This window comes from Hippoglossus hippoglossus, chromosome 2, assembly GCF_009819705.1.
Source record: "Hippoglossus hippoglossus isolate fHipHip1 chromosome 2, fHipHip1.pri, whole genome shotgun sequence".
In the NCBI taxonomy this organism is placed as follows: Eukaryota; Metazoa; Chordata; class Actinopteri; order Pleuronectiformes; family Pleuronectidae; genus Hippoglossus; species Hippoglossus hippoglossus.
Window position 1 is genome coordinate 3,439,542 of NC_047152.1, and position 21,865 is coordinate 3,461,406.

General features: G+C 41.6%; 3 protein-coding genes and 1 long non-coding RNA gene across 5 annotated transcripts; 2 read left to right on the forward strand and 2 right to left on the reverse strand.

Annotated features, from left to right (window-relative positions):
* Positions 1 to 1,549: 1,549 nt before the first annotated feature.
* Positions 1,550 to 5,060, forward strand: LOC117776486 (claudin-34-like). The gene is made up of 2 exons (XM_034610449.1): positions 1,550 to 1,561; positions 3,925 to 5,060. Exon 2 carries the CDS (start codon positions 4,052 to 4,054, stop codon positions 4,799 to 4,801), a length of 750 nt encoding a protein of 249 aa, XP_034466340.1. The 5' UTR covers positions 1,550 to 1,561; positions 3,925 to 4,051; the 3' UTR covers positions 4,802 to 5,060.
* Positions 5,061 to 5,626: 566 nt separating this feature from the next.
* On the reverse strand, positions 5,627 to 9,853 carry sumo1 (small ubiquitin like modifier 1). Of its 2 annotated transcripts, XM_034613380.1 has the most exons (5): positions 9,711 to 9,853; positions 9,240 to 9,314; positions 8,298 to 8,375; positions 8,103 to 8,174; positions 5,627 to 7,687 (listed from the first exon to the last, which is right to left on the reverse strand). In XM_034613380.1, exons 1-5 carry the CDS (start codon positions 9,720 to 9,722, stop codon positions 7,619 to 7,621), a joined length of 306 nt encoding a protein of 101 aa, XP_034469271.1. In that variant the 5' UTR covers positions 9,723 to 9,853; the 3' UTR covers positions 5,627 to 7,618. The 2 variants fall into 2 exon arrangements, with proteins under 2 accessions (XP_034469271.1, XP_034469280.1); XM_034613389.1 differs by lacking the exons at positions 9,240 to 9,314; positions 9,711 to 9,853 and adding an exon at positions 8,482 to 9,042 and having other exon boundaries at positions 7,468 to 7,687; positions 8,298 to 8,445.
* Positions 9,854 to 10,815: 962 nt separating this feature from the next.
* On the forward strand, positions 10,816 to 19,736 carry map3k2 (mitogen-activated protein kinase kinase kinase 2). The gene is made up of 17 exons (XM_034613304.1): positions 10,816 to 11,189; positions 12,977 to 13,049; positions 13,417 to 13,535; positions 13,811 to 13,851; positions 13,950 to 14,049; positions 14,138 to 14,251; positions 14,984 to 15,080; positions 15,281 to 15,411; positions 15,536 to 15,615; positions 15,881 to 15,945; positions 16,052 to 16,144; positions 16,230 to 16,469; positions 16,576 to 16,724; positions 16,875 to 17,006; positions 17,122 to 17,251; positions 17,352 to 17,529; positions 17,812 to 19,736. The coding sequence occupies exons 2-17, from the start codon at positions 12,995 to 12,997 to the stop codon at positions 18,029 to 18,031; spliced, it is 1,944 nt and encodes a 647-aa protein (XP_034469195.1). The 5' UTR covers positions 10,816 to 11,189; positions 12,977 to 12,994; the 3' UTR covers positions 18,032 to 19,736.
* LOC117778116 lies at positions 18,797 to 21,533 on the reverse strand. Its single transcript, XR_004616727.1, has 2 exons — positions 19,767 to 21,533; positions 18,797 to 19,731 (listed from the first exon to the last, which is right to left on the reverse strand). It is a non-coding gene; the product is annotated as an uncharacterized LOC117778116 (long non-coding RNA).
* Positions 21,534 to 21,865: the final 332 nt, after the last annotated feature.

Consider the following 21,865-nt stretch of genomic DNA (forward strand, 5'->3'; position numbering starts at 1 on the left):
AGGTCCGACTCCTCAGCCACGCACCAGCGAGTGTGGTTCCTTAAAGCGATACCAGTCATAAAATACTGATATTAACTCCAAATATACTATAATAATAACTCAAAATCATCATTCATTATTCATACTAGAGATTATAAGTCATAATGTATATTTATTTCAGGTCAAACATAAACAAGAAATGTGATTAACATAGTGTTTTTAAAAGGTTCAAAGGTTCAATGGCTTTATTGTCATATGCATAAATAAACAAGTTATCAATGCAAATCACTTCTTAGCTCTCTTGTCTCTGCCTGGTGCCGTCAGTTATTAAAACTAAAATATCAATAAAAAAGCGAGAAACATCTAAAGAAAACGAGAAACATTTAAATATATGTATATATGCACATACTGGAAAGGCATTAAAGATACGATAAGATAACATAAGATAAGATAAGTTAAAACTTTATTGTGCCACATACTCGGGAAATTCAGTTGTTACAACAGCAGGCAGGTCAGAATGAGGTAAAGACAAGAGAATTTTAAAAGTATATATAAAAAAAGGCAATAGAATAAAAATGTAATAAAAAGTGCATAACATACACCTTTCACTGTATTGGTTTGTATAGAAATGTTATAAAGTAAAAACATTTCTACATAAATATAAGGACATCGTGACACAAATGTGCAAAAGGTTATTTTTTTCAGTTAGAAATAGAGCAATTAGTATGAGTAGAGTGCAGTATTTTATATTTCAGATGGTGTTGTAGAGTCTGACAGTTGTGGGAATGCCTGCAGAAGCGTTCTTTGCACTGTGGGGGGAGCAGTCTGCTGCTGAAAGAGCCGCTTAGGGCCTCCACAGTGTCACATAGGGGGTGAGAGGGGTCACCCATGATGGAATTCAGCTTACAGCCAACATCCTCCTCTCACCCACTTCCTCAGTCGATCATTTAACTGAATGGAAAGAATATGCAAAATCTAATTATAAAACCTTTTTGGGTGTATCCTTTCATGATGTTTTTGTTGTTTGAATGAGGGATAAGATTATGTATGTTGGGGAAACAGAAACTTTAACACTTATATCAAAAATGTTAATCATCCACATTTTGGTTCCTTAAGTATAAATAAATACATAAATAAATACATACATACACATAAAAGGTTTTGATTAAACAGGACATAAATAATTAAATGTCTTAAATGTATTTTCAAATGTATTTATTTATTTCAGCATTTATTTCACCTTTTATTTATTTATTTATTCTTTTATTTATGTATGTGTGTATTTATTTATACATTTATTTATTTATACTCAAGGAACCATTTTTCGTCCTCCATACTCGAGGCCTTACCTTCTGCCTCAATATGGTACAGCAAAACCACGTCAAAGTGGGACCTCTGTCTTTTCTACCGCTCTGTTGTTGTGACAGATCGACGGAACCCGAGAAGTCTCAGAATAGATAAAGCGCAAAGGTGAAAAAATACGCAAGATAATGCTATTATGCAACATTCAAGTAATTGAACGGGACACTTTGCACTGTTACACAACATGATATGTATAGAAACACTTTAGAAACAAATCTGTGTCAGTGTGGGAAAGAATTGAATCAATCGAGATGCAAAACTGTCGATCTATACACAATTCTCTCTACAATTAGCTTTTAAAATTAAATTTTGCCCCATAAAATCAATCAAATACATCTGATTGCCATAATTAATTAATTAGAATTTTATTTTATTGCCTATTTGCTTTTTTTCTAATGATATTTAAATATTTATCAAGCGCTCATCACACTTTCATTGCTTGGAATTGGTGAAATTGGCTTCAACTGCAGGTCGTTCATAATCCAGTGGAACACTCACACCCTTTGGTTTCCTGTTGTTGACACTCAGTGATGACATACTTTTATGGCCTCATGCTGGGACATTTTACACCTTTACTGCACCTGTTGTGAGTTGGAGTTGGAGTTTTGTTTTGCGTATCATGTTTTTTCCTTTCTCTTCTCAGGGGAGAAATGTGACACCGACTTCCCTGTCCAACATCTCACAGGAGGTTTCAAGAGACTGTACGATGTTATCATGCGTTCCTCCTTCTTACTGAGCCATGACTTATCTATCCGAGGTGGAGACAGAGGCCTACTTAGGCTTCCTTACCTGTTTTACAATGCAACGGCAAGAATAAACTCAAATTCTGCTTCAATTGAGTGCAAATAAGTGTTTCTATATTTGTTTTTTAAATTACAAACATAAATATTCAATTATATGAGTATTTGTTCACCGTACACAGCCCAAAGGACAAAGGTATTTAATCTTTTGAGCAGTATTTCTGTGTTTATAAAATGATAGAACAGGTAATAAATACCAAACAATATTTTATCCATCTAGAACTAATCAATTTTGGTCATTTTTTTTCTAACGATAATCCTTAATTTCAGGAAAATTGAATATAACCCTGCAAATTAAGGAATGTTTCTAGAAAATAAGGGGAAAAAATATATATTTTAGGATCTAAGTGAGCCAAGAAATTGTAAATACATACGGGGGAATTGTTAAAACTGCAGATTGAAATGTGATGAAGCACATGGTTCACACAAGATATGAAAGAGTTCAAAGCGAGGTGAAAGACTCAATTCCTGTAACAATAAACCGTGCGCCCCACCTTTATACTGTCAATCATTCACAGTTCACAGATGTTCTGGGAAACTGTATCTAGGTTTTTTTAGCAGCAACATGAGGAAGTGTTATACTGCATCTGCTTCGTAGCGTCTGAGTTTGAAGACGACTCAGGAGCCACACTCAGGTACGTCAAAAAAATACTTTGTATGTGATTAATGATATAGTTAATGATATGACTTACTTTTTTATATTTCAAGTGATGAAACTGATAAGAAATTAATGCAGGTATTAGTTTTTGGGTGTTTTCTCAGAATGTGTAGTCATGGATTGTGGAAAAATGATATAAAAGCGTCATTTATCATTATTGATTCCATATATTCAGGTTTTGATCAAGCCTCCTTTTATGCTATCATGGCTTTCAATAGTTCACATATTGTAGAATTAATGCAACATTTCAATCCTATTACATGCACAACAAACATCTCCACCAACAAACAGAAAGACAAGAGACGAGACAACGGATGATGTTGTGTTGTACATGTGTGCGGCTGCTTAACAGCTCCTCATCATAATGGAACAACAGAAGATGAAGAACAAACATGGTCAGTGTGTAGCCAAACAAGCGTATTTGATTAACATCACTGACACACACCATCGTAAATCTCACACATGACTGCGGCGCCTTTTCCCCTGATGAGGCTCACAAGACTTGATTTTCCCACCACAATCACATGCTTATAAATATATTTTTTAATTTGTGAATATCCGACAAATCTATTTATGGGGAGAAGGTCCCATGATGAAACGATAACATACGTTCAGTTTTACAGTGGGAGTGACGGTGAGTGACATGAAGTAAACATCTTATGATACCAACTAACTAAATTATAAGTTGTTCGTTTGCTTATTTCTACTAAGTTACTAATCAAAATTGATAAATTTTAGGCTACATTATATTATTATTATATTATTTGCTAACATGCAGTAAAGAACTTCCAATTTGAAACAGTCTTTCTTCAGCAGGGCATAAGTTTCTGTCTAAAACTTCCCACAGTGACTTTATTAGTTTACTTTATCCCTATAAATACATGTCAGTGTGTATGTATTAATACACAAAAGAACATAAATACAAAACAGCTGTTCATAATCTAATCTTTATAAGTGAAAATTACTAATAAATAAATTACTGAAACATAAGAAAACGGCCACCTTCTGACTGTGCCGACACACTGAAGAGAAGTTACATCTGTGTCTGTGTTTCTGTTTTCTCAGAGGAAGCTGCCGGTGATTGTTTGCCAGGTTTCCCTGGTGACAAAAGAGCATCAGGAAAAGAGGTGGAGAAGAGCGTAAACAAGAGGAAGAGGCTGAACGAGCTGGAGTACGAGAGACCAAGGGGCGTAAAGTGTGATCACAACACCACACCTTGGACCAGGACTTCCTCAGGATCTGTCGTGGCCCCATGGTCTACCTGGCTCACACGGCCCACGCCCAGCTCGGCGCCCTCTGGCTGAGCTGCGTGGGCTGGACTCTCACGGCCGTGGCACTCGGACTCATCCAGTGGAGGGTATGGCAGGTGTCTGACAGGGAGTTCATCAGCTCCGGTCTGGCCTGGGTGGGCATCTGGAGGACCTGCTTCAACAGCCACACCATGGTGTCGCCCGGATTCAAGGTCATGCACTGCAAGTACATCAGCCTGACTGAGGCCTTCACACCACCGGAGATTCAGGCGGGTCAGGTTCTCATGGTGCTGTCCCTGCTGGCGGGGCTTTGTGGGAACGCCGGCGGAGTTTACGCCCTGAGGAACATCTACTTTGGGATGGGGAAGGACACGCCATTGCGCTTATCCTTCTTCGCCACTGGAGCTCTGTGCTTGTTGGCTGCTGTGATGTCTCTCATCCCTCTGGTGTGGAATCTGACCTCAGTGGTGACCAATCAGACCATCAAGTTCCCCCCTGAGTTCAAAATGCCCCAGGCGCCGCATTCCCAGCATGTGGGGTGCGGCATAGGGGTCGGGATGATGGGAACAATCCTGATGATTGTCTCTGGGATTATTTTCTGTATGTACAAAATACCAGCGAGGCCTCAGCGCGGGATCCAGCCATCTCTAACAGAACAGGTGCACGTGGACAGGTCATCACGTGCACAACCTGTGTCTGACAGTCAGGGGGGGGGAAACAATCCAGCGTTTGAGTCCCACGAACACTTGTGATCAGACCACAGAGGAAGCACATATTGAGATATTCACAGTTTAAAAGGTGGTTTACATTGTGTCTCCAATGGACAAGTTGTGTGTCTCTTGCGCCATAAGCTGAGTTTGTGTTTCAGCAACACTGCAGCTCTTTGATTCCAGTGACTCATCTTCTTTCACGCCCCACAGGAGGATTGAATTGAATGATTCACCTCGTGCCTTGCAAATTAACTTGATGCCTCAAACTGTGACAAAAACCAAAAGCACTTTGGTTGGATGCGGAAAACATCAACTGAAATACCGGCCTAATGTGGCCAGGAAAACATGCCGTGATGTGTTAATATTACAGCCATGAAAGATTCATCAGGGATGCTCTTACGATATTAATCTTTCGCTGCAGTTATATGTTGTCTAAGCTGCTTTAAAGCTTCAGTGATGCATTAAATATTAATGACAGTAAAGTCGGTGAGCGATATCAAATGCACATCACAACTTAGGCTGTAAATAATGATTTTATTGTGTCAATGTCCTTCACTTCCTCCTCAGATTACGAAGCTTTTTGCATTATTAAGTTAAACTTTTTTTACTGTATTGATTTTGTTCCATATTTGGACTCAAATAAATGATTGTCTTTAATGTAAAGTGAGTTTCATTTTCTTTGGGCCTCTGAAAACAAAACAAAGGGATATAAATCTTCCATAAATGGACATTTTAATGCTTTTGTTGTGTCTAGAAGACTTTGACCCTGTCGCTGTTTAGTCACCAATCACAAATTGCACTTTAGAACATGAGGTAAAGCAGGACTTCCGAATATTGTATAATAATAAAACATACGACACACTGCAGTTATTTCTTTAAATATTTTATTCAAAAAAAGCAAAAAGCTCATTTCCAGAATTTCAAACCATCTGTATCAATGTTCCTCTAATGATGAACGGTCCCTTCACCTCACGGAGATCAGTGCTATGGCTCAGATCACAGTCCACCCTTACTCAAGAAGGGTTTGGGTGGGGTCTGCTTCACCTGAGCTGCTCACTGATGCACAAGGTAAGAGTACGAAAGGTCTGTTAGGCTGCGAAAACCCAATTGAGGCAATGTTTTACTTTGAAAAGACAGGTTTTCTTTGTGCCACACACATACACCTCCGGGAGATGATGGCAAGGGAAGGATAATTATTTCCTTGTAGAATCCCGGAGGTGCATCTTTAACCTGACATTTTGAGTGTTTGTGAAGAGTGAAATAACCAGACTGAGAAAAAAACAAGAAAGACATTTTTGTGGTTATTTCCTCCTTCAGGAGTTGAGCATCTCCATCTTGCCACTATCTTTGTTTCCCCATTCACCCTTCTCGCTAATTTCAGTTGACATAAGTTTTGGGGGGCTGCTGATGATCTTAACCCTCTTGAGGAACTTCATACAGTACACAGATTTCAGAGTTTCATCCCAAAAAGAGAAAGAAAAACTTTAAAAACAAGCGCTGACACCGCAGTTCACTGTGCGTAGATGACTTGTGTGAATATTGGCAAGATTTTCTTCTTGCACAAACTGCTGGAGAACAGAGTTTAAAACACTGTGAATGTCAGGGAGCAAGATATATCCAGAACAGGTTTATATATATATATATTTCTATATATCTTCACAGAATGGAACCCTCCAATATAAATAAAAAGACGACACTGGAGATACATGTGGCATGTCATTCAAACACACTAATACTGAACACAACATATACAAGTCAAGCACAATTGTCGTTTAAAAAAAATTCTCAAATGTCAATTATAATCAGAATTTTACAATTTCTCCATGGTGCAGTTCTTCATACATGATAGACAGAGGCTGTAAAAGCAAATAACAAACGTTGTGGATTTGAGGATGAGGAGTCCAGCTGTTTATGAGCACGTGTGTCGACAAACCCTCAATCTGCTAAATGCCCTGAATGTAAACGTGTGGAATGGACTGCCTTTTGTACAAATAACCGCATCTTCTAACATCTAACTGGGTGCTTCGAATTCCTCTGTACAAATGAAATGCAAGATGATGTTTTTTAAAACCACAACTAGCCATAAAGGAATACTTAATCCAGAAATTGCTTTTGTGACGATGTTTGCTCAGTTTGTTCCAGTTCCCTCAAGCTATCAAACCCCCAGCAGCGGCTTTGATAGTCTGATATTTGGAACACGATCACCAAGTTTTCAGAGAGAGACTCTTAGAATTTCAAGAAATCATGTTTGGGACCTAAAAATTCAAACAAACCAACACCATCACATTTGTTCATCCTCAGTATAACATATAACTTAAACTTGACCTCGAGTCTTCTGATTTTTTTTAATTCTGAGCAAACGTGATCACGGCCACTTTATTTTCCTTTAAGTTAAAGCCCAGCTGTACAAGTGCACTTGCTGTGTAGTATCATATGACAACAACACTACTCGTCTTACAACTATATGAAGATCACTTTTGGCTGAACTGTTCCTTTAAACGCAGTCTGGTCCTTGATAGGATTACTTGCTTCTGCCGACACCACCAACAAGACACGATAAAGGAAACAAAAACACACCACAAACAAGATACTATGCTACTGAATGCTATTGCTCGGGTCAACAGCACGAGCATCCCTGCACTTCAGAATAAGAGACCCGATGTCCTTTTCCTCGTCCGCTTACCTCAGTTCATTCACCTTCCTGTCACGCATGGAAGCCCTGATAGAGTCGGTTTTGATCCAGATGGTTTGAAACTGAACAAAAAATACGTACATACATACAAAATAAAATACAAAATCAGAAGAAAAAAGAAAAGAAAAGAAGAAAAAAAAAAATAAAGATTTAGAAATGCTGGGGGTTTAATCATTCCAAAGTCCACCGGTCTGTTCTTGATAAACCTCGATGACGTCCTCGTCCTCCATCCCCAGCTGACCGGAACAGCAGAGGAGAGACATTTTTAGTAACAGAATCAACAACACATGAATTAGATTCTCACGACACTCTTCTTTGAAGTTCTTCTTCTCCGTATTAATTTTTCATAATGACAAAAACCCTTTATTAATAATTTCCCACCAAATTAAAGCATAACAGTAATAGAATTTTAGCAGTGTCCAAGCTTTGGGAAAAAAAAACAGCTTTTATCAGTGACAATACCAGCCAACTAAACATTCAGACATTATATTATTGTTTCATTGTTCATATCATGGTTTTATTATCAAATATTGCAACAACCAATTGTCCACTGATTTACTCCTGCTGCCTGTGTGTCGATACTGTATATATGTGCCATTTTACTCAGCTGAACAATAATCAGATGCTCATGTCAAGAGAAACAAGTTTTACCTCTTTTGGAGTTTGGTTATCTGCGATTCTCTGTCCTTCAAACAGAAACCGTAGCGTGCTTGCTGGGACGCCCTGAAAGAGACAGACAAACTTGTTTGTGATCTATAATTCCAATGCTTTTCTGACATCGTTTGACACAGAAGATCTAACTTTTATCATTCGGTAACAGGCACTGATTTCCCTCTTCCCTCGTACCTGTCTCTGGCTGTAAGACTCCTTCAGCTTTTTTAAATGTGTCGTCATTTTCACCTTAAAGTGGATTTCACTGCTGTCCTGTGGGCGGTGAGAGAAAACAATGATTAGAAGTGGCGGAAGTGCCGGCATGAAGCAACGAGGCCCAAGCTTTCTTTGTTTACTACCAATACATATCAGTACTGTGAGAAAGAAGGAAGCAATGTGCTGCTAGGTCAATATAAGTAGTCAAGAAAAAGGTTAAATATAGAAACACATAATAAAATGATCTGTATCTAATTATATGGCATGATTGTCTGAAGCATTGCTTCTTCTAATCAATGTTGTAAATACTGTTATTTTGTAGTTGATCTCAGTTACACGCGACATCTATAGCACTTCTGTCCGTCCTGGGAGAGGGATCCCTCACATGTGGCTCTCTCTGAGGTTTCTACGTTTTTTCCCCACTGGTAATATGTTTTTTTTGGGGTAGTTTTTCCTTACTCTTGTTGAGGGTTAAGGGCGATGCACCTTGTTAAAGCCCTATGAGACAAATTGTGATTTATGAATATGGGCTATACAAATAAAACTTAGTTGATTGAGGATGGAACAACAAACAGATTATTGTTGGTTACTTTCAAGAGGCTTTGACATTCCTTATCCATGCACCTCTAGTGTTTTTAATGCACAAGTAAGCAACTATCCCATATATTACCATAGTACTACATACATATTTTGTAATTACATTGTATAACCCTTATAACAACAGTAACAACAGCCAACACATGACACGTATGACAAAGGGAAACATATTCTCTCATTAAAAAAAGGATTATAACATGTTTTTTTTTACTCAAGTGTTATTTGTGGATGGAGGGACTCTGCACCAACAGCTAACGTCCAATGCTACACATCGCTAGGTTGAGCTCGACGGGTCCCATCCATCCTCCCCGCACCGTTACCCACCTGCCCGATCACTTTTAACTTGATGTACTCCCCGTCCTTCTTGTCCCCACCGTCTTGGCTGGATGGTTTTGTCTCCTTGGGAAGAAAAGAAGACAAAAAAAAAACAACAACAAATAAAGCACGAAGCATTCAAAACGCCACACGCACGCTTCGGGGCAGACCCACAGGGGCTGGTTTTTTAGCGGATTGTGCCGACACGCCGAGACTCGGGCACGTTTACATCTCGGGTTTCCACATGCGAGCGAGGCTTGTTGTTCCCGAGGACGGAACTTTGAACGCGAACAGAGAAAGCCATGCTAGCTGTTCAGCTGAGCCCTGTGGGCCCTGAAGCTACACGGAGCTAACGGCTAAGCGCGTTCGAAAACCACCGCACAGGAGGCAGCCCGCCGCGAAAAAATCACGACAACGTCAATTTCTTTCATTTCACGAGGACGGCGAATAGTAAAATACAGTTCAAAGTGTTCATCTCACCGAGTCTGACATGTTTTGCCTGTTTCTGTTCGCCCCTGTGTGTTGTTACAACTGCGTTCACGTTAGCTCCCAGCCGCGGCTCTAGCCCGATGTTGTGAGAAGGCGACATCGACCGGAGGTGACGCCGGAAGAAGGATTCCTTTCAGAATAAGAGTCGCAACTTTCTATTGACAAGAAAGTTGTATTTGCAACAGCAACGTTAAATCTCACAAATTATTTTTTTTTTAAATGAAGCAGTTAATTAATCTTGCATGCAGGCAAATGTGTACACCTTAGTAAGTGGCATCACAGTTAGTGTGGTTTGATGCAGCGTTGGTTTATTACTACATACTTTGTCCTTGTAAAGACGGTAATTAAAATCAAATCCAATTGGATGGTCGAAATATCACTATTTCAAAGTGTAGGAAATATGATCTATGAATCCATAATGACAATATGATTATAAATCATTTAAATGAACACATTTATTAGAATGGCAATTATCCTTGTCGAGTTTGAGATTCTATTGTTTTATTGTTTTTACTTCATAGTGTGCATTTGCTGCTTCTAGTATTCTATTTCATTGCTGCTTGCCCCGTGCTTAGTTTCATTCAATCTCATTTACATCATGTTTTGGAATGACAATAAATCTTCTTCAAATTAATTATATCTTTTTGAATATAGCTAAACAATCATTGAAAATATAGGGCTGTTTTATTCCAGTCTTTGCGAAGGTAATTGAGCTAATGTTGTTTTACTTTATACTTGAATTTAGAGTTTGTCTGCGTGTTAAATGAGCATTTAGTCAGTATTAGTGAAATCAGATGGCGTTCATTGTATTATTAAAGGTTGTAGTTATGGACCAGCTCATGCAAAAATCTATCTCACACGTTTATCTGACAGGATTTGACGAGTGATGCAGGAAATTAATACATTTCATTCACATCAGAAGTTGTGTTTTTGTTGGACTCCTCCAAAGAGGCTGTCAAGCGCTCCAAACTGAAATGGATCATTTCCGGTTGATACCTGTCAACGTAAAGCCCCCCAATTCTACATCGGGTGGGGAAAAACGACCACAAGACATTTCCTGCTTTTATTTTGTCAGCAAAATATCAAAATCTTCCGGTGGGCTTTTGTGTGTCATCCGCCAACTTGACGCGATTGTGGGGGAAACAGCGAGCGAAGCTACCGTCAAAGCAGCGTGTGGAGTAAAACTAAATGGAAGCTGCGCGTTAACTTTGCCCTCTCATCGCGGCGCAGACACCGGGAGGGTTGCTTCGGACACGCCGCCATCTCGTCCGCGCTGCTGCCGGAAGAGATCCGCCGGGGTTCGGCCTGACAGCCGCCGGGCCTCGTCGCCGCGGCCCAGCAGGACTCGAGTGAAGTTGTGAGCGGACTGACAAACTTCTGCTTCCTGCAGCCATCTCTCACCGCAGGGCCCGGGGCTCCCGTCGCCGGCCCTGTGGATGAGGGAGTGAGCACGGACCGCATCGCGCCCAGGTGAGGCCGCACACCGGTCGGCCCACACTTGACATGTGTCCGCGTTTGATTCTCGCTTTCTGCGCGGCCGTGCACTGCGAGAGAGCGAGAGAGAGAGACAGAGGGAGAGCTCCGAATTAGCATTAGCTTAGCTTGTCAACTTCCCTGGCCCTGACAGCTAGCTGTGTACGGAACTCTCGACTAGCCACTTAGCTTCCTCTCTCAGCTCTAGCTTAGCAGCTGACTGTGTTTGGGTCATTTCCTAACGTGCAAAATCATCTGTTGACATCATTGTATCGTGACACGCAAGACTGAATTCGCTAACAACAGTTGTTAAGTCAATCTTAGCTTCCAGGGGCTGCTCAGCTAACGCTAGCAAGTTCATTTAAAGCTAATTATCTACCAAAGCAGGCCATAACAGTGGCAGTGTTGTTGGTGTCAACTTTGCAGCGATCGGCCCCAAAACGGTGTTTTGCAGAGGATGCACCATTAGCCGCACGACAGGGAAAGTGCTAAGCTAATGTTGATGTTGCAGCCTGCTCTCACCAGCGTGGTGGAATAGTCCGATTTGACGTCGGCTGCAGACAGTGATCGATCAGCAATATCCAATCAGGTCCTCATCAGCAGAGGCCATCTTGACCGTCCAGACTTAAATATCCAGACCCACCGCACTGTCAGTAGTGTTGAATGGTATCTGCACCACCTCACAGCAACAACCAACATTTAACAATGACAGCTAGTGGTGGTGATTGTGCAGGAGAAATGCTGGGGGGTATATTTATGCCTAATTCTTATGATATCCCACACAATGTTATGCTAATGGCTGCAACTAAGGATCATTTAATCATCACATAAGAATGGATTGTCTTTATCCATGTGTGTGGTAGTCTGTCTGCCCCCCTTCACCTCAGAGGAAGTTATTGTACTTTTTACTCCAGTTTCAAGGGGATCACTTGGTCAATTGAAATACAACGTGCAACTATTTGGACGATAGATTATTCCCTCTTTTCATATTTCAAGCAAAAATAGCCGATATTCTTAGATTTCATCCTGACAACATTTCCTGTTAATGTGCAAACAATCCAAGATGTCATTTGAAGACGCTACATTCATCCAAAGTTGTAGTGACAGGCACTTTTTCATGTTTCATCAACCAAATGATCAACAAATCGTTCATAAAGATAATCAGCAAATTAGTGAATAATGAATATAGGGACCCGCAGCCCGACTTTTTCCCCCACATCCATCTGGGTGTTTTGATTGCTCCTTACTTAGCATATTACATTTTTGATTTCCAGATCCATGTCTGAAATGTGATATATATTTAAAAATCATATTTCCCTACAGTTTATGGGTTTTAAATTTGTTCTGTTCTGCAGTGGCCAGCTACATCATCACGCTGCTCGTGCATGACTGCATCAATAATAATAACCAATTTATATACACCGTTGCTTTTTTGCAATACACTCTCTGTTTACTAGCCCCATAAAGCTGGAACTAATTGTCTAATGTCATTTGTATAGAAAACATAGAAGCAACACTTTACAGTACTAAGCAAAACAAATTCTCAAACCATACGATGAAGTATTGTCTCCCAAATAAATTCAGAAATGCCTTATACTTTTACACAAACATTAATATCCTCAGTTATTGTGGTTCTCAGCCCTCAGACACATCTTACCCATGCAGTCGAGAGGTTTTCTGGCTCCGCTCACTGTTTACAGATGGGTCCGTCAGCAGCTTCAGGCTCTAACTTGTGTCCCACTCATCTGCACGTCAAGATTTATGTTGTTCTTTTGCTGTTTCAGGAGAAAGGAATCCCTTTGATGGGAGAATCCTCTTTCCTGGCCTCCTGGGTTAATCGCTGTGCCATGATGATGGGTATGTGTGTGCGTGTTTTCAAGATTGTGTTACTGTCTGGCAGGAGGCCAGGATTTTGTCTTTTGTCAAACTCACAACCAAAGGAATGTTTTTTTTTTTTTTCTCTCTCTCTCTGAACAATGTCTCTTTGACACCTTTATATTACAATAAACCTTTGTGTGATGTGCTCCTCTGCAAGTGGTATGACATGTTAAAACTGCAGGTCTGGAAACACAGATAAAAAGTATGTGTACAGTGTGTATAGTAAGTGTATTTTAGGATTTGAAAATGTGAAAAAAAGAGCTGTGGAAAGTATTGTGCACTTCAACTGATGCATTGCAAAACATAGTTGATTCACAGTAATGTTTGTCGCCTTGCCGTCACTCAGATGAGCAGGAGGCGCTGAACTCAATCATGCAGGACTTGGCCGAACTGCACCGCTCTAGCCGTCCTGCCATGTTCCTGTCGGACCTGGGCAAACCCAAAGCCTCCTCGCCCAAGAACCAGGTAGCCTCAAAAGCACAATGTCGGGCAAAAATCGTAATATGAAATGGGTATAATGTTGCAACAGCAAAGCAATACAATGAAAGAGACCAGTAAAGAAACCAATGTGCACTGGATCTTAGTTGCGTTGATTGCCACTATTTTGTAATCGGTGATGGGTTTTAATAATTACTTGATATGATATCAGTGAAAGGATTAATTTGTCCCCCTGCTGTGTGTAATGCTCTGTTTTCATCTCTTGACACGCTCGTCGTCTTTTGCTGAACTGTCTGTGGCAGAACGATGTCAGAGTGAAGTTCGAGTTCAAAGGGGAGAAGAGGTGAGACTTTGATGTTGCTCAAGTCTCTGAAATCAGCAGTGGAGATCTGTAGCCGTGCCCTCCCGACCTCTGACCTCCTGATCTTTTCTTGTCCGTAGGATTTTGCAGTTTCCTCGCCCTGTCCAGCTGGACGACCTGAGGTCTAAAGCCAAAGTGGCTTTCGGTCAGATGATGGACCTTCACTACACCAATAATGAGGTACAAAGCTGCACATTTAAAATTATTGATATTGAATAAAATGTACAAGATATGTACACCAAATTTGTGTTTCTCTCTCTTTTTGCAGCTGGTGATTCCACTGACGACTCAGGATGACCTGGACAAGGCCGTGGAGCTGCTGGATCGCAGCGTTCACATGAAGAGCCTGAAGATCCTCCTGGTGCTGCAGATGTCCTCTCAGGTCAGCAGCTCTCACATCCAAGGAATAGCCCAAGTTTTATTATTGGGCACAATTTACTCTTGCACAGAAGTACTGGTGATAAGAAAAGGTTTGTTTTCTGGTTGAATGGTTTTATTCTGCTAGAGTAACCGTACAAGGCAGAATTTAATGATTTTCAAGGGCATTTTTAGTCTGATCAACCACTACAAAATATAGCTAGCTGATGTTAGATTATATGTAGCCTTAGTAAAGTGTCAAAGTTATTGTGCAGATTCAGAATTTTTCAGGAAAACTGCATCTTTCTGCATTTTTGTCTGTCTTTTAGGAAAGTAATTTCAGGAAATATTTATGCTATTGAGATCTATGAGTTGTTGCAGGTTGTTGCAGATTATAAGAGTTTTTATTTCTCTCTCATAAGAGCTGGACATGTGTGTGTAGGATTGTTTGGCCTTGGTGGAGATAAGTGTTTTTCTAGTGCCATTCAAATTTGATTTATTTAACAACGTCACAGCTGCTTTATTTTTTCTGTGTATCAAAGAATAGTACAAATAAAGTAAATAGAGCAAGTCATTTAAAACCTTTTTTTGCACTATTCCCCCCTTCTTCTTTATTTTTAAATAGATCTATGAGAAAATGTCTCGGCATGGGAAGAATTTGAGTTGTCCCCTGACTCTTCTTGCAGTGTCGTAAAAGCTGTTTTTGTTGTCCTGTTCTGTTTTGTTAAAAGCCTTTTTTGTGTCACTGTTTCGCTAGAACTCTTCCTCTAACATGGACCTCTTGCCGTCACACGAGGAGCTGGACAACACAGGAATCAGGGCGGTCGACAAGAAGAGTATGCTGGCGTTAATAGGTGAAACTATCCAGAATTCTTTTTAAATGGAGATGAAGAGACAATAAACATACTCAAATATATTCAAAAACTAAATATCCAACAAAAAATGCAGGTTTTTAGTTTTCCTGTTTGCTACCAGTGTGATTCACACAAGCAGTATGCAAGTATGCAGCACAAATATTTATTAATATGGTTCCCACTCCCCCAAACAACCTCAGGCTCCCATTCGACGGATCGCAGCTCTCCTCCTCCAGGATACATTCCCGACGCTCTCCAGCAGGTGGCGAGAAACGGCTCCTTCACCAGCATCAACAGCGAGGGAGAGTTCATTCCTGAGAGCATGGACCAGGTACCTCCACTCAGAAATTTGAACTTACGGGTCATCAGTCGGTCTGCTAAACTGATTCTTAAGTACAGTGCACTGAAGAGGATGTACTGACTGATGCAAGTGTCTTGTTCTTTGTTGTCTCCAGATGTTGGACCCACTGTCCATGAGCAGTCCAGAGAACTCGGCCTCTGGGAGTTGTCCTTCTTTAGACAGCCCACTGGACAGGTCAGGAACTCGGTGTTTTAATTATAGAACAATGCACTTAAGGAATCAGATACCAGGACTACTGTTGTTTATAAATCCTCTTTAATAATTAAGGATCAGAGTCTTTTAATATTAAATATCTGGAGATACTCACGACCTATATCTTCCCACATAATAAAGCCCTGAAATGCACTCAAGTAAATCACACTCACGTTAAAATGTTTGTAATTTCACACTGTAAATAATTAAAGGTTCGAGTTTTGTGTGTCGTTGTGTCTTCATGCAGCGACTACCCAAAGTCCAGGATGCCCAGAGCGCAGAGCTACCCAGACAACCACCAGGACTATCCAGGTACATGTGTGCATGGGTGTGTTTGCAGAACAGTCAAGAATAGTGCGACTGTTGTTGTAGGTTGGATGTCACTTCTCCTCATCGCCACCCTCTTCTTTGTCTGCAGAGTACGACATCCCAGTGTTTGAGAAGGTGGGGAAAGGGGGAACGTATCCTCGGCGATATGGCATTCCCTTTGGCCTGCAAGACTACAGTGATGGTGGGCAAGTTTTCTCTTTGACCCTAAAAGATATTGATTCTTAATTATTTAGAGAACATTCATAACCCCTTCCTCTGCTTGGCAGGGAGGAAGACCTTCCCCCGGGCTCGGCGAACACAGGTTCACGGCTTCCGCTCGCCTGTCAGCTTTAGTCCAACCGAGCAGTCGCCCAGCACCAGCAGCGGCAGCAGCGTCTTCACACCCGACCTGGAAGAGGTCCCGGGACCCACCAGAAGGCCACGGAGGGGCAGCGACATTGAGTCCAACCCCAATCTGACGACCGCTCCCACCCTCTCCGTCATGGACATCAGTCCACCCAGCCGCTGTGAGTCCCCACGCTGTTTTCATCTGCCAAAGCAAAGAGGTGCACAAGGGATCTCGTCTATTTCTTTTTTTCATGTGATTTAAGCATATCTGATATTTGCCCTCAGCTCCACGTGCTCCAACCAACTGGAGGCTGGGAAAGCTTCTTGGTCAGGGTGCCTTCGGACGGGTTTTCCTCTGTTATGATGCGGATACCGGACGGGAATTGGCAGTCAAACAAGTCCAGTTTGACCCGGAGAGTCCGGAGACCAGCAAGGTAAGAATCCAGAAACGCGTGTGTTGATTATTGGTTCAATTTACACTGTATCCATATATAACACCCGATACGTTTATATGGTATTGTAGTTGGGGAATAACGACAGCATGGCATGAAGAGATGATTGTGTTTTTTCCCTCCCTCCTATAGGAGGTGAGCGCGCTGGAGTGTGAAATCCAGCTTCTGAAGAACTTGTGCCATGAGCGGATTGTCCAGTACTACGGCTGTCTGCGAGACACGATGGAGCGAACGCTCTCCATTTTCATGGAGTACATGCCTGGCGTGAGTGCTCAGTTACACATTTACATTGCACTTGTGTAAACGCTAAAAGAAAATGGCACAAACAAGAAAAGCACGATATTTACTGGCTTACATTTTTCATTTCTGCGGTTGTCAGGGCTCCATTAAGGACCAGTTGAAGTCGTACGGAGCACTGACGGAAAATGTGACACGCCGCTACACCCGGCAGATCCTGGAAGGCGTTTCTTACCTGCACAGCAACATGATCGTCCACAGGGACATCAAAGGTGAGGTGGACTATTTTATTTGAGGGGTTTTAAAGGCAGAGGTGTTGTTCTGGCCACAGCTACAAAAGCAGGCTGATATGTTTGACTTCTCTTTGTTCAGGAGCAAATATCCTTCGTGACTCTGTGGGTAACGTGAAGCTGGGAGACTTCGGTGCCAGCCGGCGGCTACAGACTATCTGTCTGTCAGGAACAGGCATCAAGTCAGTGACAGGCACCCCCTACTGGATGAGCCCGGAAGTGATCAGTGGAGAGGGCTACGGCAGGAAGGCCGACATCTGGTGAGACCACACACACATTGATGCTTAAATGCATTTCCAGGTTTATTCAAAACCGTTCTCAACAATTTGCAATAGCCATGATGAATATAGTAGCGTTTTGCTGTGTGAAACGATTTCAGAACCCAAATTCAGAACTGCCTTGCCAAATATAACATTTGCATAAGAAATCCACTTTTTCCCAGCTGTAATATGTTGTTATACTCAAAATAAGATACCTTTCACCCCATTAAGAAAAGAAAATCTCGAACTGCGTCTTGATTTGAACACTTATTTTGCCCTCAGGAGTGTTGGCTGCACCGTCGTGGAGATGCTGACCCAACGACCCCCGTGGGCAGAGTTTGAGGCCATGGCCGCCATCTTTAAGATTGCCACCCAGCCGACAAACCCAGTTCTCCCCGCCCACGTGTCGGACCACTGCCGGGAGTTTCTCAAACGGATCTTTGTAGAGACCAAGCAGCGCCCGTCTGCTGATGAGCTATTGAGGCACATCTTTGTACATTAACCCAACCCCTGAACCTTTAATCCCCCGCCCACCTGCCGAACTGCCAGATACGGCCTTACCTGATGGGGTGTCCCTACCTCTGACCCCATTCCCTCCATCTCCAAGCTGAAACCACATTGGACCAGGAAGAACCGGCTGGAAGAAGGTGGGGTGCGCAGGCGGAGGGTGGTACCTACCTGATCCTCCTGTCTCTGTTTGTATGAGACTGCCATTGAGGACATGAATTTTTATTTTATTTTTCTCTGCAAGTTGCACCTTAATTTGTCAAAAGTGGAGGCTTTGAGCACTTCCTCCTGAAGAGATGAAAAACAAATATTTGAAAAAAAATGTCTTCTTTTTTATGTTTTTACGGTAACTCTCTTTTGGAGTGGGATAGTGTCAGTGTTGTGGACCTACAGGAGGCGGCGCCTGACTCTCGAGAGGCTCTGCTGCCCCATGTTGCTGACCTGACCCCAGAATGTAGTCTCCTGCCAAAACCCGGAGCGATGGTGTTGACCTGGGCCCGCTGCTATAGACGAAACAAAACCCCCCCGATTGCGGAGAACACTCCCCTTAACGGTTTCCACTCACTTTCCGGTCTGGTCCGCGCTCTCAGATGAAATGTTTTGTCTCTGCTTTATTGTCTGCAAACTACCTTCCCTCGACCCTTTCCCCCGTCTTCGTTCTTTGCCGTGTGCCTTTTCTGTTTTTAAACGCAGTGTAGGAATGAGTCTTTTGGAGATTTTGGATAATCTCATTTGTTTTTAGGCGCTATAGTTCTGTGTTTTTTGTTTTTTTTGCCCCCTTGGATAAACTGCCTTCGCACGGTTAGCACAAATCTAGCTGATCTCAGTTCAGCCGTAATATCCGTTTTTGCCTTTTCTGTCACAGATTCCTGGTAATAAGTGGGGATTTATTTTGCCAACTAACCAAATTCCCAAACCAACTTGTGCTCAGACAAGGATCGGTACTTCTGCTTCAGTTGTTAAAAGACAGGAACAGTATCCAGATTATTCTCCTCAAATGTTTTCTCCTCTGCTTCTCAAAGAATTCATTGGTTGAACTCAGGGCAGAATTAGAATTTTGGACAACCTAGACATTTATTTAAGTAAATCTGGGCTCTAGGAAAGTGTGTTAGGCTTATCAAGTAGTCAATCATTCGAGAAGGTAACAGTCGGATTAATTGAAAATGATTTCCAGTTTCATCTCTAGCATATCTGCGAAAAAAGGAAGCAACTAACCCCAAAAGTGTGACCTTTTGGGGGAGAAAATGTAGTTTTGAAATGGACACGAGTCAAGCGGTACTTATTGTGGGATATCTGTGGTCGTGCTCCGACAGACCACTTGCTTAGTACTGCAACACGAGGAGCATTTGAAGAGTGTTGATGTAGTTTTACAAGGCAAGAAGCTCGCAGTTGATTAGCCAGAGGGTCTGGCTGCATGACGCTGTCTCGCTGTTGCCGGTTTTTATCTCTCAAGAGAAATTAAGTGTACGACGTGAAGCGCGGACATTTCTCGCTGTCTTACAAGCTGCTTGACATTTCACCAACCGGTACATTCACAGTTAAAATGTCTCTTCACGCTCCACTGCTGCAATCGGTACCTTTTAACACTCTGCAGCCAAGGCATCCCTGTGCCATATCAGAGCATCGTCATTGTGTTGTGTTTTGTATTTTACATTTTTGGGCCTTAAACATGCACTCCCATAGAAGAGATTCCCACTCGCAGCGTTTCCTGTGCGAAAACAGTCAGCGACGCGCTCTTATGTTGTCGCCGAATCAAACGTGTCAAAGTTGACTCTTCACTGTAGCCAAACCGCAAACACTCCGTTCAACGTGCGTCCTGCTCAGTTTCCTCTCGGGCTGAGTTGTGAAGGACACAACTATGCACCAGTAAACTGTAAAGTCACTGTCCACACGGTGTCCCCGGGATTAAATCCGTTTTCTACAACCAGTAACTTGCAGGCAGCTCTGTCTGCAACCGAAAGACTCAGTTTAAGAGGATTTATCATTGACTTCCTTTATTCCTGTAAAAAAATTGAAGCTGGTAACATGACAAGCTTCCTTAACCTCCCAGCTTGCACTCTGCAACCTGCTTATTTCTCCAAAATCTTTGGAGACCTAAGAACACGAAGCATTCTGACATTCCTGTCCATTTCCACAAGAGTCAGCGTGGCCCTGTGCATTTGCAGATGTTGTGTTTTCCTGCAGTGTCCACTAGTAATAACTAAGGAGCCATATTTTTACTGATAACACCTTTTTAAAGGCAGATAGGAACCAGGTGCTTTTGCTTGTGTTTGCTCATCAAGTCTTGAAGGCAAACACTCAATGATTTTCCCCTGAAGACGCTTATACTCTTTTTGTTGGTCTGTGGTACATTTTCTGCTACAGTTGTGCGTCTATGACCAGCCGATTGATTTTTTTTTTCATGCCCAAGAAACTGAAACAGACGCCTCTTTCACTCATATGCATTTTCAAAAACGGTACCAAAATAAAGCCCCAGAAAAAAGAAAAACTCATGTTTCCAAGATTTGCGAATCCGCCCGAGTTTGAGGCAACGTACAGTTAAAACTGTCAGGTACAGGGGGAGATTTTTAATTGCCGCCAGCACTGGTAAACCTGGAGACGCACTACCATTATGCACTTATCGATTATTCACTGATGCTTTTACACGATTCCTCATCGGCTGTTGCTCGTGCAGCTCGGTTCAGCGACCTTTTTTTCTTTTGCACATTTTAAAGACTATTTTTTTAATTTTTACACGAGTGCGAGTGTGAGCGTGTGTGTCTGCGTGTCAATGGTTCCGTTTGCGATGACTTGTACATGAATGTAATGTCTCCTCTTACCGTCAGATGGCCTCGTTCACCACAGTGAATTAACTCTTTGGTATCAGTATTTGTCACCTGCAAACACCAAGATAAACCTGTAGTTCTCTCTTTAGTGTCTAAAGCCACTGCTGCCACTCCTCTGTGTGTGTGTGTGTGTATGTATGAGTGCGATTTGTGTGTGTGCGATTTGTGTGTGCGAGCGTGAGTTTGTTAACGTGCATTTACTGCAATTTGTGCTCATTGGACACTGCGCCCGAAATGCCTCGAGCATTCTAACTGTAGGGGGGTGAGATCATTGAAATAATATTGAAAATGAAATAAAAAATAATGTACAAAGGTGTAAAATAAAATGTACCCTTTTCTTTTTCTTTTTTTTTTAAGAAAAGTACACTTATATCCCACATGTTTGGTCTCTGTGTATTGTAAAAGAAGCCATGTTTATAATTCTAATTGGTTTGTGACCAATACGCCTGTTTATATCAGATCTGTATATCAGTGGTACGCATAATTTTTTAATATATATTTTTTATTTTACCTTTTTTTTAAATGGGAGATTTTATGCATGGTTGGGTCCTGAGAGACGCAGCGGTGCCGTTAAATGGTTGCTGTATTTTGGCAAAATTCTGGAGTATTGCCACAGCTCTGTGTTCATAATTATAACAATTATGATGATGAAAACAATAAAAAAAAATATTTATTTCACATCTGGCTGGTTGCATTTTTACTCCGTGAAAGCCCAGCCTGCCTGGGCCTCTGTTTGAAGTGTGTTTTCAGAATTCTCAAAGACAAGGTCTGATATCCTGAATATAATGTTAGTAATAATAATATCTTTATTTATATAGCACCTTTCAAAACACAGTTACAAGCTGCAAGTGTAAGAACAAGATCAAATAAGAACTAAATGATTTAAATAGACGATAAGATCAGAACTAGGAGAAAACCCACGTATAAAAATGTGGCGGCCTCCATAGAGAGTATATAAAGTATTTAAATACAAAGGGCCCATTCTAGGGTAGCGAAAACAACAA